The sequence below is a fragment of the Falco peregrinus genome, chromosome W, assembly GCF_023634155.1.
Source record: "Falco peregrinus isolate bFalPer1 chromosome W, bFalPer1.pri, whole genome shotgun sequence".
In the NCBI taxonomy this organism is placed as follows: Eukaryota; Metazoa; Chordata; class Aves; order Falconiformes; family Falconidae; genus Falco; species Falco peregrinus.
Window position 1 is genome coordinate 24713862 of NC_073743.1, and position 20766 is coordinate 24734627.

Sequence of the window (20766 nt, forward strand, 5' to 3'; positions counted from 1 at the left end):
GGAAGACATGAGACAGAGCACATGTAACCCAGCGGGAGGGAGAGACACAGAGAAACAGATAGTTTGTCCAAAGACAGAGAGAAAGAGAGCAATGGGGGGGGGGGGGGGGGGCGGCAGCAGCATGGGTGTGGGGTGAGTGACCCAACAAGAGAGAAAGAGAGAGGCTAGCCCAGATAAAGCAAGAGAGGTTGGCCCAGAGAAAGAGAGAAGACAGCCCAAAGGAGGTGGCAGCAACCAATAGTCAGCAACTCTCAATTCAGAGGGAATGAACAAACACGACCCAGAAAAGAAAACCAGAGGGAAAGAAACCCAGAAAGAGAAAGAGGGTGCTCAGGGTGTGCACAGGGTGTGTGGGTGTGACCCAGAAAGAGAAAATCAGAGAGAATATGTTGCCCTGAGAGAGAAAAAGGGGGGCAGAGACACTGGCCTATAGGGAGAGTGCATGACACAGAGAGAGAATAACTCAGAGATGGAAGAGGGAGGCAGAGACAGAAAGCACACTTAAACCAAAGATACAAATAGAACCATAACCCAGAGAAAGAGAGCATAACCCAGAGGACAGAGTGAGCAATGTGTGTGACCCAGAGAGAGAGAGAAAGCACGTACATGACCCAAAAAGCAAGAGATTGCACAGGTCCCAAAGAATGTGAATGTGACCCAGAGAGCAAGAGTGACTGCATGCAACCCAAAGCTTATGACTCAGAGAGAGCATTTGACCCAGAGAGCAAGAGTGCACTCTCTTGAGGGAGAGCTCAAGCATAATAATATATAATTATAATATCAGGCTTGCCCATGACAAGCTGTTGGACAACACGCCAAGTTTAGAGGGATGGGGGTGCTAGCAAAGGCCCTCAGCCTGTTGCTCTGAGATGTGCTGGGTACACTGCAGCACACTTGAAGTCTTACAGAGATAAGCTAGGGCAGGGGTCCTCAAACTACGGCCCGCGGGCCGGATACGGCCCCCCAGGGTCCTCAATCCGGCCCCCGGTATTTACAGAACACACACACCCCCACCCCCCCCCGCTGGGGGTTGGGGGGGGAAACCAAGCAGCCGCAGATGACTGCCTGCCACTTCATCCGCATGCCAGCCCCCTGCTTAAAAAGTTTGAGGACCCCTGCTCTATACCAATGCACACAGCACAGGCAACAAACAGGAGGAGTTGGAAACTACTGTGCTGCTAGAAAGCTATGATCTAGTTGCCATTACTGAAACCTGGTGGGACGAATCCCATGACTGGAGTGTGGCTATCAATGGCTACAGGCTGTTCAGAAGGGACAGGCGAGGAAGGAGGGATGGAGGAGTTGCCCTCTACATCAAGAAATGGATAGACTGTGAAGAGCTCTCTCTGAAGAATAGCTACAAGCAGGTTGAAAACTTATGGGTAAGAATTAGAGATCGAGGCAACAAAGGGAACCTTTGGTCGGTGTTTACTACAGGCTGCTCAATTAAGGGGAGCCTATTGACAAAGCCTTCTTACTCCAGCTAGAGGAGGCATCATGCTCGCAGGCTCTTGTCCTGCTGGGGGACTTCAACCACCCCAACATCTGATGGAAAAGCAGCATGGTAAGCTGTAGGCAATCCAGGAGACTCATGGAGCACATTGAGGATAACTTCTTAAGCCAGGTAATAGACAGCCCTACCAGAGGGGATACGTTACTGGACCTGATGGTCACCAATGCAAGTGATGTCAAGATTGGAGGCAGCCTGGGCTGCAGTGATCATGCACTGGTGGAGTTTGCAGTCCTGAGGGATATGGGACAGGCTAAAAGTCAGGGCACTGAATTTTAGGAAAGTAAACTTCCAGCTGTTCAAGAAGTTAGTCAATAGGACCCCCTGGGAAACTGCCCTCAGGGACAAGGGAGCAGAACAGAGCTGGCAGATCTTTAAGGATGCTTTCCATAGAGTGCAAGAGCTCTCAGTTCCCAGGTATAAGAAATCAGGAAAGGAAGGCAAGAGACTAGCATGGGTGAGTCTAGACCTGCTGGTCAAACTAAAGGGCAAGAAGGAAATGCACAGGCAGCGGAAGCAGGGACAGATATCCTGGGAAGAGTATAGGGATGCTGCCCAGATGTGTAGGGATGGGGCCAAGGCATGGATGGAGCTGAACTGGGCAAGGGATGCAAAGAATAATAAGAAGGGCTTCTATAGGTATGTCAGCCAGAAAAGGAAGGTCAAAGAAAGCATAGCGCCCTGATGAACACAACTAGCAAACTGGTAACAATGGATGAGGAGAAGGCTAAAGTACTCAACAACATTTTTGCCTCCATCTTCACTGGCAACCTCTCTTCCCACACCTCTCGAGTGGATGGACCTCAAGGCAGGTCCCAGGGGAGCAAAGTCCCTCCAACTATAAGAGAAGATCCGGTTTGAGACTAACTGAGGAACCTGAACATACAAAAGTCCATGGGACCCAATGAGATGCATCCCAGAGTCCAGAGGGAACTGGCTGATGTAGTTGCCAATCCACTCTCCATGATATTAAAAAAAGTCGTGGCAGTCAGGTGAAGTCCCTGGTTCCTGGAAAAAGGGAAAGATTGCACCCATTTTTAAAAGGGTAGAAAGGAGGATCCTGGGAACTACCGACCTGTCAGCCTCACCTCTGTGCCTGAGAATACCATGGAACAGATTGTCCTAGAACCTATGTTAAGGCACATGGAGGGTAGGTAGGGGATTCAAGACAGCCAACATGGCTTCACCAAGGCCAAGTATTGCCTGACCAACCTAGTGGCCTTCTATGATGGAGTGAAAACATCAGTGGACAAGAGAAGAGCTATGGATGTCATCTATCTGGACTTCTGTAAGGCCTTTGACACGATCCCCCACAACATCCTTCTCTCTAAATTGGAGAGATATGGATTTAATGAATGGACTCACAGTGGGTGAGGAATTGGTTGGCTGCATGGTTGCATCCAGAGGTTAGTGGTCAACAGCTCAATGTCTGCATGGAGATCAGTGATGAGTGGTGTCCCTCAGGGGTCTGTAATATCTTCATCAATGACTTGCGCTTGCAGACCAGAAAGCCAAGTGTGGCTAGCGGGTCGAGAGAGGTGATTCTCCCCCCTCTACTCCGCTCTTGTGAAACCCCACCTGGAGTACTGCATCCAGCTCTGAGGCCCACAGTACAAGAAAGACATGGACCAGTTAGAATGGGTCCAGAGGAAGGCTGTGAAAATGATCAGAGGGATGGAACATCTCTCCTATGAAGAAAGGCTGAGAGAGTTGAGGTGGTTTAGCCTGGAGAAGGGTCTAGGTAGACCTTATTGTGGTCTTTCAATATTTAAAAGGGGTTTATAAGAAAGATGGGGACAGACTTGTTACCAAGGCCTGTAGCGACAGGACAAGGTGCAAGGGTTTTAAACTGAAAGACAGTAGATTTAGATTAGATATTAGGAAGAAATTCTTTACTGTGAGGGTGGTGAGACACTGAAACAGGTTGCCCAGAGAAGTTGTGGATGGAAATCGCTGAAAACATTCAAGGTTGGACAGGGCTCTGAGCAACCTGATCTAGTTGAAGATGTCCTTGCTCATTGCAGGGGGTTTGGACTAGATGACCTATAAAAGTCTCTTCCAACCCAAACTATTCTATGATTCTATGTGACCTAGAGAAAGACAAGAATGAATGCCCCAGAGAGTGAAAGAGGACGCACACCCCAGAGTGTGACACTGAGAAAAGCATGCATGACAAAATGAGCACACACATGATCCAGATAGACCAAGCAGGTGCCTGCCACTCAGAGATAGCAAGCATGAGCACGCACAACCCAGAGCAAGAGAGAGATCACAGCCTAAACCGAGAACGTGCAAGAGCATGTGCGTGTGATCAGGGGAGAGAGCACATGTGACCCAGAGTGAGAATGCACATGCACAACCAAAAGCAAGTGCATGTGCCCATTCCAGAGAAAACTCACATGGCCCACAGATCAAGTACATAACCCTGAGAGATCATGCAAGAATACACACACAACCCCAGGAGACAGAGTGGGTGCCCAAATGTAGCAGGGCCCAAAGGAGTGCACAATGCGGAGTGTACAACCAAGAGTGTACACCCCAGAGAGAGCATGTCCAACACAGATTGAGAGGATCACACAAGGCAGAGAGAGCACAAGACCCAGAGAGGGTATGTGAGAACATGCAGCCCACAGAGCAAATGTACAGTCCAGAGAGTACATGAATTACCAAGAGAGTACAGCCCAGAGAGAGCATGCAAGACCCAGAGAGAGAGCACGAGTGTGCAGCCCAGGGAGAACAAAGTGCAGCGAGACAGAAGCATGCAATGCAGGGAGAGAGCATGCATGTGTGCATGACCCAGGGAGAGAGAGCACACACACACACATGCCCCAGGGTGGAGGGGAGCAAAGATGCAACTAGAGGAAGAGTGTGTGCATGCAAGAGTGCACAACCCAAAGAATGAGCAAGAGTGTATGTGACCCAGAGTGGGCAAGCATGAGAGCAAAAACAAGAAAGCATGACACAAGACAAAATGAGCCAGTGCACACAACAGAGTTCCAGACTAGAGCAACAGGAAGAAAGACCAACACAGACTGAGACACTGTGTTCCAAAGACAGAAAGAGTGCATGACCATGACAGAGACAGAGAGAGGAAGAAGATGTGACTGATAGAGAGCATGTGCTGCAAGAAACAGAGTGCATGACCGAGAAAGAGAGCACGAGACCTTCACCAAGAGAGGAAGGGAAAGCTAGCAACAGCAAACACATGACCGCTAGAAGGAGCACGTGAGAGGAAGAAACCACAAGAAAGAGAAACCTAGCCAGACTTGGAGAGAAATGTAGAGCCAGGTGACCAAGCACAATAGAGCACAGAAGGGAGCAATAGAGAGGGAGAACAAGTCTGTGACAGAGAGAGGGGAAGGGAGCATACACAGCCACACATGAGATACAGAGAGAACGTGACCCAGAGAGGGAAAGCAAACATCACTGTTGGGTGAGGGAGAGCATGCAATGGTCTGAGAGAGAGAGCGCCACAGTCTTTTATAAAGAATATTTGACCGAGTGAGGGAGAGCATGTGCCATCACACCCAAGAGAGGAACAGCAATGCACAACATAGAGAGGGAGAGTGAGCACACCACGCACAAGTTTCAGCAACAGGGAGCACGTGACTCAGAATGAGAGGAAGCAAGCAAGAAGCAGCTCATGAGAGCACAGCCGCACATGAAGAGGGAGAGCAAACACAATCATGAGAGTGAGCAAGAGAGGATAACACATGACAGAGACCAGACATAACCACACATGAGAGAGGGAGATGACCATCTAGATAGAGAGGGAGAGCGAGCATGACTGCATGTGAGGGAGAGAGGAAAAACAGGAGAACAAGTGCAACCATGCACAAGGTTGATTGAGAGGGGACACACAAAAATGAGAGGGGGGCATGTGACCACACGTGAGAGAGGGAGAGCACCCAACCGCACAAGAGCTTGTGATCATGCAAGAGAGTGCGGAGAGCACGTGTAACTGCCCACAAGGGACAGAGAGAGAGAACAAGCATGACTGTGTGTGAGATTGAGCAAGAGGGAGCACACAAGAGAAAGTACATGTGCCTGACAGCAAGAAAAAGAGATTGAGAGAGGACAAGGGACAGCACAAGCAAGGAAGGGTTGACTTACCAGCATGAGCTTTGAGTATATGGGTTTTCAAGCGGCTATTGTAAGAGGACTTGAATGGACAGAGCTTGCAACGGAATGGCTTATGGTGCCCATGATGAGTCTGCATATGGCGATCCAGACTGACCAAAAGACAGACAAAAAAAAAAGGAAACAAAATAGTAAATCATTTTAGCTATTCCTTCAGATGCAAGCCAAAAAACAAGTAACAAAAATAAATTTTAAATAAGAGCAAGCCAGGCTCAGCTATCCTTCTCATGCTGGTTCTTTATATCCAACAGGTCTGCTTATAGAACAAGGCAGAATCTGATCTGAGTAAGAAAGAGATTTATCACCAATTTTATCACACAGAATGCTAGCCAATGTTATTCCAATCTACAAGAAGGGTGTGCAGGAAGACCCAGGAAACTATGGACCTGTTAATCTAATCTCAGTTCCTTGAAAAATTGTGGAGAAGATTATGCTGGGTACTATTGAAAGGCATTTAAAGGACAATGCAATCATCAGGCACAATCAACATGGGTTCACAAAGAGAAAGTCCTGTATAACTAATTTGCTATCCTTCCGTGATAAGGTCACCCACCTAGTGGATGAAGGGAAGGCAGTGGATGTAGTTTTTCTGGATTTTAGTAAGGCTTTTGATACTGTCCCTCACAGCATCCTTCTGGACAAGTTGTCCAACTGTGGGATAAGCAGGTTCATGGTGCACTAGGTGAAGAACTGGCTGAAGGGCAGGGCTCAAAGTGCTGTAGTGAATGGGGCTACACCTGGCTGGCAACCAGTCACCAGCAGTGTTCCTCAGGGTTAAATTCTAGGGGCCAGTCCTGTTCAATATATTTATCAACAATCTGGATGCAGGAGTTGAATGCACCATTAGCAAGTTTGCTGATGATACCAAGTTGGGAGGTGCTGTTGACTCTCTTGAGGGACAGAAGGCTTTGCAGAGGGATCTAGATAGACTGGGGCATTAGGCCATGATTAATGGGATGAAATTTGACAAGTCAGAATGCTGAATCCTGCACCTGGGATGGAGTAATGCTGGGCACAAGTATAGAATTGGGAGAAGAGTGGCTGGAGAACAGCCCTGCAGAAAGGGATCTGGGGGTGCTGGTTGGCAGCAGTCTGAGTCAGCAGTGTGCCCTGGCAGCCAAGAGGCCAAACTGCATTCTGGGGGTGCATCAAACACAGCTTTACCAGCTGGTTAAGAGAGGGGATTATCCCACTGTTTTCAGCATTGCTGCAGCCTCACCTTGAGCACTGCGTGCAGTTCTGGACCCCACAATTTAAGGAAGGATGTTAAGGCACTTGAATGCATCCAGAGGAGGGCAACAAAGTTGGTGACAGGGCTGGAAGGCATGTCCTATGAAGAGCAGCTGAGGACTCTTGGTTTGTCTAGTTTGGAGAAAAGGAAGCTGAGGGGTGACCTCATTGTTCTCTGCAGCTTCCTGAGGAGGGGAAGTGGAGGGGGAGGTGCTGAGCTCTTCTCCCTGGGATCCAGTGACAGGACATGTGGGAATGGTTCAAAGCTGCACCAGGGGAGGTTCAGACTTGACAGTAGGAAGCATTTCTTTATTGAGAGGCTGGTCAAACACTGGAACACCCTTCCTAGAGAGATGGGTCGATGCCCCATGCCTGTCAGTGTTTAAAAGACATATGGACAATGCCCTTAATAATATGGTTTAACTTTTGGTCAGCCCTGAATTGGTCAGGCAGTTGGATTAGATGATCACTGCAGGTCCCTTCCAACTGTTCTGTTCTGTTCTATTCTAATTTATTCTATGTCTGGGGCTACAGGGAATGTCTAAGGCTTCTCACTGAGGATGGGGCAGAGGAAAACTGTCCTCCTTGCCTACAGGAGGGCGTGTTATCAGGTTAAAGAAGCTGCAGGAGATCAGACAACCGCACAGCATCAGAGATGAGAAAAAAATTAACAGGATCTTCCTCAGAGATCCTGCAGAGACAAGAGTCCAAACTCCCAATTGTACTGAAGAAAGGGGCAGCCAGTGTCTGTTTATCAGATTGGGAAATAGAGACTACCAAGATGGCAAAGGCTGGAAGCTTGTGATATCTGGCATTGGGAGGAAGGCACCTGCTTCACCAGCAGATCTGCAACTACAGAATAGGTTCTATAGTTCTGCATCTGATTGCAGATGAGGAGCTGGGAGCTCTGTCCAATGAAGCATCAGAGTTGGCTGTACCTGAACAATGTGACAGCACCAGGGGGGAAGTGGTGAGTGATAGTAGTGGGAGACTCCCTTCTGCAGGGGAGATACCAACCTAATCTGCTGTACAGGGAGGTTTGCTGCTTGCCAGCTCAGATCCAGGATGTTAATGACAGACTGCTAAGGCCTGCCCAACCCTTGGACTATTATCCCCTGCTGCTTATCCACATAGGAACCATGCTGTGATACTGACAGAAATGCTGCTTTTCTAACACCAGGGTTTATAAATATTTCTTATATCATGCTTTCTTTCCCACCTACTTTTAATTGCAGAACAGTAACAACTTCACCCAATTTAAGGGTGTCACTGACAATGCTATCAATGCCTATGTTAAACAACCACCTGGATCTCCCTGGAGTGAAGAGGGACAGACACAGGATGGGGGGACATGACAGTTCTTCCCCCAGAAGCTACAGAAAAAATGTACATATGTTTGTCAGTCTAGGATGCCAGTAAAAAAACCCACAACAATAAACCGTATTTCTTTGTGGCAAGCCATGAATAAATATGATAAAAGAATTCTAAAGCTTCCTATTTGTAGGCAAAGAAATGTCATGAGGAATTTGATTATTTATTATGACCATGCATTTTTCATGGGTCACATCAGATAAGGGGTGATTTCCTCAACCCATTTCAAGAATACCACACTGATTTGAAGATTATGTTCATAGACTGAAATTTCATAACACAAATAAGAAAAGAAAAAAACTCTTAACTTTAAGATTGGCTTGTGATAGCTGTTCAACACTAGAAACGAAGTCACAGTACTATTTAAAAATAAGGTAGTTACATGGAAGGCTAGTGAAAAATACTTTTTCCTCTTTATGGCTTTTTTAATTTCATGCATTTAACAAGACTGCATAAGTGGTGGGCATCTTTTTGCTTGGTGTGCATTTCCCCTACACACAACAAAAAGAGAATTTGTATTCAAGAAGATATAAAAATGGGACTTTTTACAGTCGACGATGGCAAAATGTTTGGGGGCATAGAAAATACCTAAATGCTGAGAAAGATAAAAACATGGCTTGAAATAAAATTGAATGCACTCTCCTTCAATGTCAACCAACATAAAAAAGTCATGCTAGTAGTCTGTGCCGTTGAAAACAAACCGTAACTTACTTGTGCCTGAAAGCAGAGACAAAGGAGCAATACTGGCAGCTGTACTTGTCTTCCCGGGTAAACATGGCCAGAGCCAAGTGACTCCTCTCATGAGATCGCAGACCCTGCATAGACATCAAAACCCGGTCACACTGGCTGCAGTGGTAGCCCCCAGGCCTGGTTTCATCTTCCAAGGATGCTCCAGATTCAGCTTCTGTAAATTCCACAGTGCCAGGGTCTTTGGCTCCCTCAAACCCCTCCAAAGTTGTGCTTGAAGAATCTTCAGCTTCCTGCTAAAAAACACATACCCCCCCAAAGCCATCAATTCTCTCTCCCTTCTGCCCCTCAATCTCTCCTATATATCCCAATGCATTCAGTTTCTAAGGGTATCCCTACCATACTACAATAATGACTTTTTGTATAAAGAGAGCCTAGTCTTTAATTATATATATATATGTATATACATTAAAAAAACAAAAAACCCATCTCTTGGTCCATTTCCTAAGTGTTAACTAGCACAGCATGCATTCTGCAGCAACATTAAAACTGTTCATAGACTGAAATTGCATAACACAAATAAGAAAATGAAAAGTCTATTTATATGATGGTTTTAGGGTCTTGTATTTTAGTTTTTGTTCCCTGCTGTTTAGTATCTACTTGCTCAAAAGATGGTATTGAACCCTGTCCTGATTTCTGCTGGGATAGAGTTAATATTTCTTCCTAGCTAGTGCAGTGCTGTGTTTTGACATTGATAGAAGATAAGCATCCTATTCTGTCAGTAGTATTGGATAAGCTAAAGAAAGTTCAGTGGAAGGAGAATGAAAGCTCTTAGGTAGAATAATTTAGACTGTGAAGTACTCAGATACTTTACACAGCACACAGTTGATGTCATGAAATATGCATGCTTTAGTTAACATTCTGAGGACTTCAGAATAATATTTTGCTGAGTACTCATTGCAGCAAGAAAAGGAGGAAAACTGCATAACCAGTTTTGCAACCTTATTGCACCTGAACTCCCCCTGCTGATAGCCTGTAAAGCTGTCTGTGGAGCACAGCCTATCCTCAGAGACATTCTAGGTGGTCTCCACTTGAATAGGGAGGAAAGAGCAGCACATTTACAATTAACCACTTGAATTGGACCTCTGGCTCAGCTGGCTATTTGAATATGTGTTTGCAGCACTATAATTTCACTTTTGCATATGGGTTGGAGGAAAAAAAAAACCACTCCATACATTAGGGGTCTAAGAAAGCAGAAAAGTAGTCCAGAACAGCTGAGGGAGAAGCTCCTGCTCATAAATCAAGCCTTTCAGTCATCCATGATATCAGTTCCTACATGGCAGATAAGAAATTAGAATTAAATAGTTTTTGTGCCCCAGACGAAGAACAGAAGAAAGGTAAAACATCTTAAAGTAAACAAAATGTGCTGCAGAAACCTGAAGAATTAGATTAGAATGTCATGCTTAACTGTTCAGAATACCCAATCCAAAACCCATTTGACTCCTTGGGACCCCTCTACAGGCTTTCAGTTAGACCTTAATAGCAAACAAAAAATGTTGTCAGTTCACAGAATTCTCACCTTTACTGTAGCTGACACAGAAGAAACATTTCCATACTGGACATGCTTACGGAGATGATTACAGATGGCTCGAAGCGTTGGATGAACTTCCACACAAAATTTACATTTGTAGCCAACTACTTTCCTCTCCTCAAGTTTTGAAGCATCTTCCAAGTGTCCAAAAGCCTATTGAAGCACATGAGTATTAATCAGTTATACTAACATAATATGTGAAACATGCTTCTGATATCTCACTTTTAGGAATATATCCAGACCAGATTTTGCACCTTAAGGGAAATTGCATTTAGTGTACATGTGTATTGGGTCTGGTTGAGATGAAGTTAATTTTCCCCATAGCAGCCCTCACAGTGCTGTGCTTGTATTGGTAGCTAGAAAGGTGGTGATAACACACCAGCGTTTTGACTACTGCTGAGAAATGCTCCCACAGCATCAAGGCTGCCTCTCCAACCTTCACCACCACCACCAAAGGCCAGTAGGCTGGGCGTGGGTAAGATCTTGGGAGGGAACATAGCCAGGAAAGCTGACCCAAAGTGACCAATGGGATATTCCATACCATATGACATCTACTCAGAAATAAACACTAAGAGAAGGGGAGGATTCGTTGTTATGACATTTGTCTTCCAGAGCAACCACTGCTTCCCAGGAAGTGGTTGGACATCACCTGCTGATGGGAAGTAGAGAATAAAACTTTTGTTTTCCTTTGCTTCCCCATGCAGCTTTTGCTTTTTTAAAACTGCCTTTATCTTGACCCACAAGTTTTTTTCCATCTTATTTTCTTCCCCTCCATCCTGCTGAGGAGGGGAGTGATAGAGTGGCTTGGTGGGTACCTGGCGTCTAGCCAAGGTCAACCCACTAAAACATGCTATTGTGCAAAACTTCGACCTCTATTTGCACTGACTTCTTAATAGAAGCCCTCAAAATAGGTGGACAGAATGTACACAGGAAAAACCTTGAATTTCTGCATAACAGTAGACCCCTATAAAACCATTCATTTTTAACTTATGAGACCAAGTCATGCTCTTTCACGGTTCCCACCCACCCAATTGTATACTTTTTTACAGCAAGTAGAGTTACTTCAGATGAGGAGAAGGGTACAGAAAAGAGTAGTAGAATTTGGTCTTCTGTTCACAGGAACACTTGCCCAAAACTTGAAGTTATTGGATAGATGCACATAAACATCAGGTTCTTTATCAGAAAACATACTGAAATTGGTAAGCTTGAGAAGGAAATTGGTATGTTATTTCAAGGTACACTGATGAACAGTAGAATGGGACATTTGCTAAAGAATCTATGAGGAAGCAAACAGCAGCCTTGCAACAGAAGAATAAATAACTGTCAGCCATCTATAAGGGTGAGAGAAAGGAAGAAAGATAGGGAAAATCCTGAAGGAAACAGTTGGAAGGAGCAGAGCTTCCCATGGAGCCTAGGAATAGGTGGAGAATGAAGGAAATTAAAGCAGAATGTGTAACTGACTATAGGGACCATTGACACGCTGAGTCATTAACCTGCACTCATTTGGCTGTCAAAGAGAACATGCAAGTGGGTATTAGTAATAAGGAGCCTCTTGGGGTATAGAAGAACAGCTTTTGGTTTGTTTTACTCCCTGGGGAGAGGAAGCAGAGAAGGAAACCAGATACACAGATCCTTACCCTCTCTTGTTTGAAATCTGTAAAAGCATCATCTGCATATTTCTGCTTGCTCAAAAGCTGTTTCCTCCTCTCCTGACGTTTGGCACGCTTCTGGAATTCTTCATTGTGACTATTCAAGTGTGAGGTTAGCTCTGCTGTGCTATGCAATTTAGTATCACAGTGCTTGCACTGATAGACAGCATTATGAGAGGGGGTGCCACTTCCCAGTATGGTAAAGTCTCTCTTCAAATCCTTGCTGTGGTGATCAGTGTAATGCATGCATAGCAGCTCTGCTGTGCTGAAGGACAGCTTGAAACATTTTATGCATCTGAAGGGAAGCCACTCAGTTTCCTGAGCCTCGCTCTCCACCTCAGTCTTTTCAAAGTCATTCCTTTCCTCAGCTGGAGTTGACTTTTCATGTTCATCAGCATACACAGCAGTGAAGTAACCCCCCAGCTTGCTCGCATGCTGCTTCTTAGGGAAAACACCAGGGTGACGCTTCATGTAGTGGGATACAATACCTTTTTTGCTAAAAGATTGAAAGGAACAAAGCGAGCATTTCTTCTTTTCCACAGCCCTCCTCAGCTCCTCACTTAACTGAGGAGTATCATCTTTGGGAGGAGATGGAATGATCACTTTATTGGGTTTATCACTTACTGTCCTGGAAGCTGCTAAACAATGAGTGTAGTAAGCATCAATGTCATGCCTTTTCTGGTAGTGTGCTGCAAGCCCTTTGCGGATAGGGTTGGTGTAGGAACACAAAGCACACTTGAAGAGGTTGTTCTTGCCTTCTGGCTGTGCTCGAACATTATTATGTTTGATGCGGTAGTGCCTGGCTATCCCCTTCCGGGTAGAACAGAAGTATTTGCAGAGCTGACACCGGAAAACTGTGTGAGACACTAAGTGAGAACTGGAGAAATGAGGGTACCGAGACAGAGACTTCTCCAACGCTATCAGCAGCAATTTCTGGGGAGACCTTGATTTCAGTTACCATGTCTGGCTCCACTGAGGCAGACAGCTTTGGTGATGACTGAGCAAAAACATCAAATTCAGGCTGATTATGGTATTTCTCATAGTGAATTTTGAGCTTCTCCAGTGTGCCATGGGTGTAAGGGCATAGTTTGCACCGGTATGCACCATAGCCTTGCTTGAAAATCCTACTCATTTCTTCTATGTCATTCTGGGTGATGTCATTCGACTGTTCCACATCATGCACAAAGTCTTCAGCAGTGACCTTTACTGATGGGTGCCGTTTCTGGTAATGTGTGAGGACACCATGAATGCGTGTGTTAATGTATGGGCAATGTCTGCACTTGTACACAGCCCCTGGGTTAATGTCTATGTCCTGTGCAAAGTCAGCAGCTTTTACTTTCATGCCAGGATGCTTTTTGCCATAATGTGTCAGGAGGCCATGCAAGTTATTGTACTCAGACTGGCAAACTGTACACTGATATGGAATGGAAGAGATGGCAGGGTTTGCAGAAGCCAGTTGAATAATAGTTTTTTCCTGGGAAAGGCTGGGATCCTCCACATCCTGGTCCATCTGTGATGTTACCTTGTTTTCAGAATTAATCCTGGCCCTAACTTCATTAAGCTGTGTGCCAATTTTCTCAGCAGCATCTTTCTCCTTAATGATATCTAACAATACAGATTCATCCCCATTCATAGCCCAAGGGTGAAAAGCCTGGTAGTGATTAGTAATATCCCAAATGGAAGATGTTTCAAAAATGCAGTCTCTGCATTTATAGGTTTTTGCCTCTGATGGCATCACTGGGGTAGGAGGGGAAGGATCCGGACCTGCCCAGAGTTTAGTTGCCATATATGTATAGTCAACATAATGTTCAGGATGTCTCCTTTGGTAATGCACAAGCAAACCACTTGGTTCTGTATGTGAATAAATGCACCATTCACAGTGATAGCCAGCTTCTATCAAGCCATCCAAAAATGACCATCTCAGAATGGCCGTGACTGTGGCCTTCAGATTTGGGTGGTCTTTCTTAATATGCTTCCTCAACGCATAGAAGTAAGGTGATGTGTAGCTACATTGCCTGCATTTGAGGGCTCTCAGCTTTATCTTGTCCTGTTCAGTGTTGGAGGTGTGAGCAGGCAGGCTGCCAGATGATTTCTTCTGGTTACGATCACAAAGGCTTCTAATGGTGGCTGTATGCTGCCTAATCACATCTGCATTGGCTTTGAAATCACGATGCTTCTTTTGATAATGAATGAGCACACCTTTCACAGTCCGGTTCCCATAATCACAGTGCTGGCACAAGAACATTTCATTCTCAGGGGAATTCACACAGCTCTCAGAACTGCCCCGCCTCAACTGCTGCACTGACACTGGCAGTTTCTGAATCCCAGGTGGCAGCTCACCAGCCTTCATCATTGCTGCAGTAGGGGGTGCCTGCCTGATGTACTTGGCAGTGACTTTTATTTCCGGATGCCTTTTCTGGTAGTGGACAAGCACTCCCACAACTGAACGGTTGCTGTATGAACAGTGTTTGCAATAGTAGAGTTCAGAAGCAAGGTCTGGGGGCAGTGATGGGGGAGGTGGAGGTTGAGAAGCCAAGTTAGATAGTTTTGAGGAGACAGACACCCCCATCTCAAAAGACATTTGAGCCAGGGCAGAGCCCCTGTCAACAGAAGCTATATGCATGGTCTTCTGAATTCTGAAATATGATGCTTTTTGTTCAGGGTGTTTTTTCTGGTAATGCACCAGAACTGAATGCATGTTAGGGCTTGCAAATGAGCACACATCACAGTCATAAACAACCACAGAACTGACCGAAGGTGCCTTCTGATTTTCACATTCAGGACTAAAACTCTTTGTGGCACTTTTGTTAAAACTTGCTGGCACAGTAGTCCCATGAGCCACAGGGGTGGGGGTTGCCATAGTTTTTGGAGCAGAATTCAAGATCTCTCTCAGTGTCTGAGACTCTGTGTTTAACCCCTCTTGCTGCTCAACAAGATAGCTTGAAAATATCATTGCATTGTTAATTTTCACTGTTGGATGCATTCTTTGGTAATGCGGCATCAGGCTTCTAACATTAGGGCTAGTGTAAGAACAGAAGCGACAGCGGTAGATCAGATCAGAGTGATCGGAGTTCAATACATTCATAGCTTCAGGATGATGCTCTCCATAGTGTTGCTGCAGGTCTTCAAAGTTCGTATAGTCAATATAACACTCAAGGCATCTGTATACTGCACTGTGATCATTGGGATCCAAGATATACCTAAAGCTGAATTTTATGTAGGGGTGCATCCGTTGGTAGTGGGTGCTAACACTCCTGGCAGATTTGTTGCTAAAATCACAGTGTTTACAATAGTAAAGCCTGCCAGAGTCATTAATCTCCACATTTTCGTTGTTCTGATCAGGTCCATACATACTTGGCTGGCTTCCCAGAATGGAGGCATTAGGACTCTGTTGATCTTTCATGTTAATGGAAGAAAAATAATCTTCTTCATCTTCAGATAAAGTGAGCTCAATCTCTGCTCCATTGGTGGAAATATAATCATGATGCATGTTTTTAAATTTTGCATCCTTCTGGGAATCATTAGTCTCTCTCCCCCACATTTGCTGGGGTGCATAAGAACTAGAAACCTCCACCAGTGGCTCTGTTTGTTCTTCTTCTCTGTCTAATTCCACTTCTATCTCCACCTCATCTTCCTCCTCTTCCTCATCATCCTCTACATTAATCACAGCATCTTCTTGCTGTTTGTTTTTGTTTATTTTGCTCTGCAAGTTGCTTGCTATTTCATCAATTCTAGTTCTTTTCTTCACTGGTGAGAGATCCAAAGGACAGTCATTTGACACCTTCCGAGTGACTTTAGCAATAAAGTTATTTTTAGACGAGAGACCAAGAATTGAGGTCTGGCTTTTCTTCACTGTGCTAACAGAGGTGAGAGCATCTACCTCGCTCTCTTGTGGCACATTGAATGACTGTCCATCATATTTTGGTAAGTTGTCACAAAATGAGTGCTTGTGCTGCTGATGAACTCTGAGGCCTTTCAAAGTAGTGGTAGAATAGTTACACATTGTGCACTTATAAGGATGCTGTGAATGGGGTTGAGGCAACTGCTGCTGTTGCTGCTGCACTGTTTCCATCATCCCAGCTGACTTCCTTGCATTTATATTTCCACTTTCATAAGAAACTGTGTTGTCATTCAAAGTGGAGACAATGTTTTCACTCTGAGAATTCAGAGTGTCCCAGTCTGATGTTGTACTTGCATGACATTGCCTATGAGCTCCAAGCTTTAACGAACTCTTACAGGTGAAAGGGCATTCATTGCATTTGTATACAGTTGTCTTCCCAGACAGGTGGATATTCTCAATGTGACGGGAGATGCTTCGACGGTGCATTGTGAGGAAAGGGCAAAAAGGACATTGGAACCTGTTCATGTATCTTCTAAAGGGAATCCCTTTTGTTTCCAACAGCTTGTTGCCATCAGATCCCATCAGTTGCTCTGCAGATATTCCTGAAGTCTGGTGGTCCACAGAGTTCAAGCCATTCTCACTGTTGACTTCATTTAACTCTTCGTCTGAGCTGCAGTCATTTAGCATACTGTTTGTTTCCAATTCAGCAGAAGAATTTGTCATGTCAGCAACTCCATAGTGGGATCTGTCAGACAAATTAACTATGCCCGAGTTGTGAGGTAATTTAGACTTCATTTGAGGATAAGACACAGAGAAAAACTTAGAGGATATAGAAGAGTTGGGCCTGATAAGGGAATTGCCCATAGAGCTTCTGAAGTTTGAGACATCAGCATTCAACATATCACGTCCTGTCATATTCACAGAGATATAATTAGAGTTTGGGGAGGCATTCTGGACACACTTACTCTGCACATCAGACGCATTGGTTCTGTCTTGTTCCTGCCTCAAACTTGACAGTATTTTTACCATGCTGCGGTGCTTCTTCATCATATGGTCACACCAGCGCTCCCTTCGAGGTGTCTGGTAACTGCACCATTCACAGCAAAAGTTGCCTCTGGACTTTGTTAGAGGCTTGACCATGGACTCCAAAATGCTCCGTTCTACCACCTCCGCAGGTAATTCCTTGCAAGGCTCCTGCACTGGCACAGATGCAGATGTCAATTCAGATACAGCAGAGGTAGCAGTAGGAGTTAAACTCTCCTTCAGACTGTTTTTGTGATACATTTTCTGGTGCTTAATAATCCTTGCGCGCCTTGGTGATTTGTAGGTGCAGAACTGGCAAGAGAAAACTTTGCCAAACCCCTCGTGCATCATGATGTTGTAATTTAAAGATCCAGCAGTGTGTGACCCTACTGAGCTCCCCCCAACTTGTGCTCCATGAACCTTGCGAGTGTGCTCCATGAGGAGGTTTTTAGATCGGAAATAACGCACACAGAATTTGCACTGGAAAAACTTGTTGGTTGGTTTAGGATTTGGAGCCATATGTTGACCACAAAAACTTTGGCTCTGGCTATAATAACTTCCAGTCTCCATCTGAGTTGTTGCATTTTGCCCTAAAATAAGAATTAAAAAGTAAATATATAAATAAGTAAAATTAGACAGTTTACCCTCCATGTATGCATATGAACACACACACATCTTGAACATGTTAATCACACCAGGATTCCCTCACTTATTTATGATTAGACCTGTGCATATGAGAACATTCAGAAAACTAACAGATGGCACATAATTTGGGATAGACAATTTCCAAAATAAGCTTCTTGAAATAAAAAGGTACACTAATAAAGTTCAAAACTCTTCTAAAGCTCACGGTGGTGTAAAGCAAGAAAAAGAAGCAATATGACAAAGCATGTGAAAAATAGCAAGATGATGAATCCACACGTTTGCATTTACACAAAAAATATGGCTATAAGTAAACATCATCCAATTCACTACCATAGTGATAAAGATAACAGTTTTTAAAAATCACACTGAAACATACCAATTAAAATGCACTGAAATAAGTCACATGTGAGATAGGGGCTTAGGGTTGAAGTTTACCTGCTATTTTATCTGCAATTGTAAATTCATCCTTTACAGAAGAAAATTCAATCTCAGTCTGGTTGCTAGCACTCATGGAGCCAGACTTTGGTTGGCTAGGATTTTCCTCAGAAACATCTGTTGGCTGCAGAAAAGCAGTATGAACATCCTGAATGTGAGCTTTTAGGTCTTCATAGGATGGAGCTCGGAAATCACAGCCATCACACTGCAGCACCTCCATGGTTCAGGAATGATCTTTTGCATTAGAAAATTCTGCAAGAAAAACAATGAAAGGAGAAGGAAAGTGACAGGGGTTTGTTTTCCCTGTGTGGTTGTTTTTAGGAGTTGTTTTTTGTTGTTGTTTTTACAGAAATGCCATTCAGTGAATTCTGAAAATATACTAACACCAAGCTTCCTATCACATGACTTAATGATTTCCAGAAATTCCATAATTACTGCAGCCTAAAACTCAACATTTAAGAGACATCAAGGCCATTTTGATTCAAAGAAAGCCCTATCTAAGTAACTAGCAGGTTGCTGTTATCAATGCTACACTCAACCTTCTGACAAATAACTACTCTTTCAATGGACTTTGTCCTCTAGGCTTTTCCATTACTCAGGAGAGAGCTGGTAGGAAGTTTGCCTCATTCAGAGACAGCAGCTATATGCTAGAAGAACCACCACAATTACTCCCAAACATTCATCATGCACTGAAACTTACAAACAGATGACAATGGTTTCTGCTTATATAAGACCCACTCTAACCTTCTTGGAAGCTGAGAAAGTCCTGCCAGTTTCATTACCAGCAATTAAAAAAACCCTTAAAACTGAAACACTTGTCAGTCTTTTCAAAATGCTATAATTCCTGACTTCAATAGAAAACATAAGCATAATTGGAAAGTGAGATCTAAATATCTGTATCCAGAACAGAACGCTGTGCATTGGAATTAATTCCACCAAACACCAAGAACATCTCCATTCATTGTAATAACTAAGAGTTACATTATGGTCTGTGATTGGGGATGTATCCTTGGTGGAATAGGAGTTTGAGGAAGGGATGGACAGTAAAAAGAACAGGAATACTACAAAAGTACAATGAAAACATAAGAAACAGCAATCTTCCCTAAACACTTCAAGACTTCATTGATTAATCTCAAACCTCTGTATACTGTAATGCACAAAGTAACAAAATCTGGTAAGATCGAGTTCAGTATGTGACCAATTAATCCCACATCGTAGAACACTGGAGAGGAATTAATCACTAGACCCCCCTTAGCTTATTTATTGCCATAAAAAAGAGAGGACACAAAATACAAGAAACGCTTGAGAAATGCTGAGAGCCTCTTGCCCTGTACAGCAATTGGGAACAAAAGAAACCTCTTATTTTAAAGTAATAACTCATTTATTAAGTTTCCCACACATTGCATGAGGCCAAGATAACCTAGGAGTACCAGAGGTAAAAGAAGTAACAGCAGACAAAAACATTTTCCTGTGAAAATTCCAACTATTTACAGTAGAATGTAAAACTACTTCTAGCCAGATTAAAGACTAATGCACCAAGACACTAGAGGAAGAGTGACTAAGTACACATTGAGTGGACTGGGATCCTTAAAGCTGAGATGATGATATTTGGAACTCTAATATTGAATTAATAAGAGAAGACTATCAGGTAGCCACTAGAGCTGCAGACTGGTAATGGTTCAACTGTTGCTGAACATCAGGAGGTTCCGAGTATGAAGAGTCTATAAAGAAAGAGGGAGGGTTGTCATTCCAGGTGGGTCAATGAAATTTAAAAAGGTTCCAGGCCTGCTCCAGCAGACAGTCTTCTGAAGAAATAAGTGGATTACCATTTCTTCATCTAACCCGATTTGTATTCTACAATGTAAAAGGTGGTCAGTTGAGCTTAGACTTTTAAAATCTGATCTGGGGAGCGATAAATATATGAGAGTAACTTATTAAAGACAGAAAGAAAAAGGAAATGGATACAATATTTCCCTTGCCCTTATACAACCCAACACAAGGCTGTCACACCATTTTAATGATATTTAAAAAAACACAGACTAGATATGTTTCATCACACAAACTGAAAACTAGAATACTTTATTTAAAAAAAAAAAAAAAAAAGGAGGTGAGTCTTGGAAGTTTCCCAATACTTTGATTTGAATGTGGAAGTTAGGAATTCAGCTACTTTGTCCTATCTAATCCACAACTGCCCATGAATGGTACAAATGAAAGCAGACAAAGCACAGATGAATTTCAGTGTGACATTCCTGAAAAGATAACAAAAGGCTCTTTTCTTAATGTTTTTGAAAAGGAAAACAAAAGATGATTAAAAAAAAAAAGTCAGAATACAAAGTATACTAGCCACCTCATGTTTTAACAGGTACTTCATTTCCAAAGTATAATTCCCTGAGGCTGCATATGTATGAATTCTCTAAAACACATACTTGTTGGAAATTAACCAATTAGTAAAGAGAAACAAAAGGCAAACAGGCCTGTACAGCACTCAGTGTCTGGACTTCATCTGTTTTCAAGAGAGTAAAATGGTTGCTTTCTTTCCTCACTGGCATAGAGATAGCTATATATGCTTTAGAAATGAAAAACAGGCCAACAGCAACAACAAAAAGTACCAAACAAAACCAAAACTTAAGGAGGAAAATGACTC

The 20766-nt window shown here is 43.8% G+C and overlaps 1 protein-coding gene across 1 annotated transcript in view; it reads right to left on the reverse strand.

Moving 5' to 3' along the window:
- Positions 1 to 20766, reverse strand: part of LOC129783134 (zinc finger protein 462-like) — a 105036-nt gene that overhangs the window by 40463 nt on the left and 43807 nt on the right. Inside the window, 6 exon segments of the mRNA XM_055792882.1 lie at positions 5624 to 5742; positions 8963 to 9066; positions 10518 to 10682; positions 12167 to 13069; positions 13071 to 17632; positions 18123 to 18374. Of these exon segments, the coding sequence (XP_055648857.1) occupies positions 5624 to 5742; positions 8963 to 9066; positions 10518 to 10682; positions 12167 to 13069; positions 13071 to 17632; positions 18123 to 18342 (6073 nt within the window). The 5' untranslated portion in view covers positions 18343 to 18374.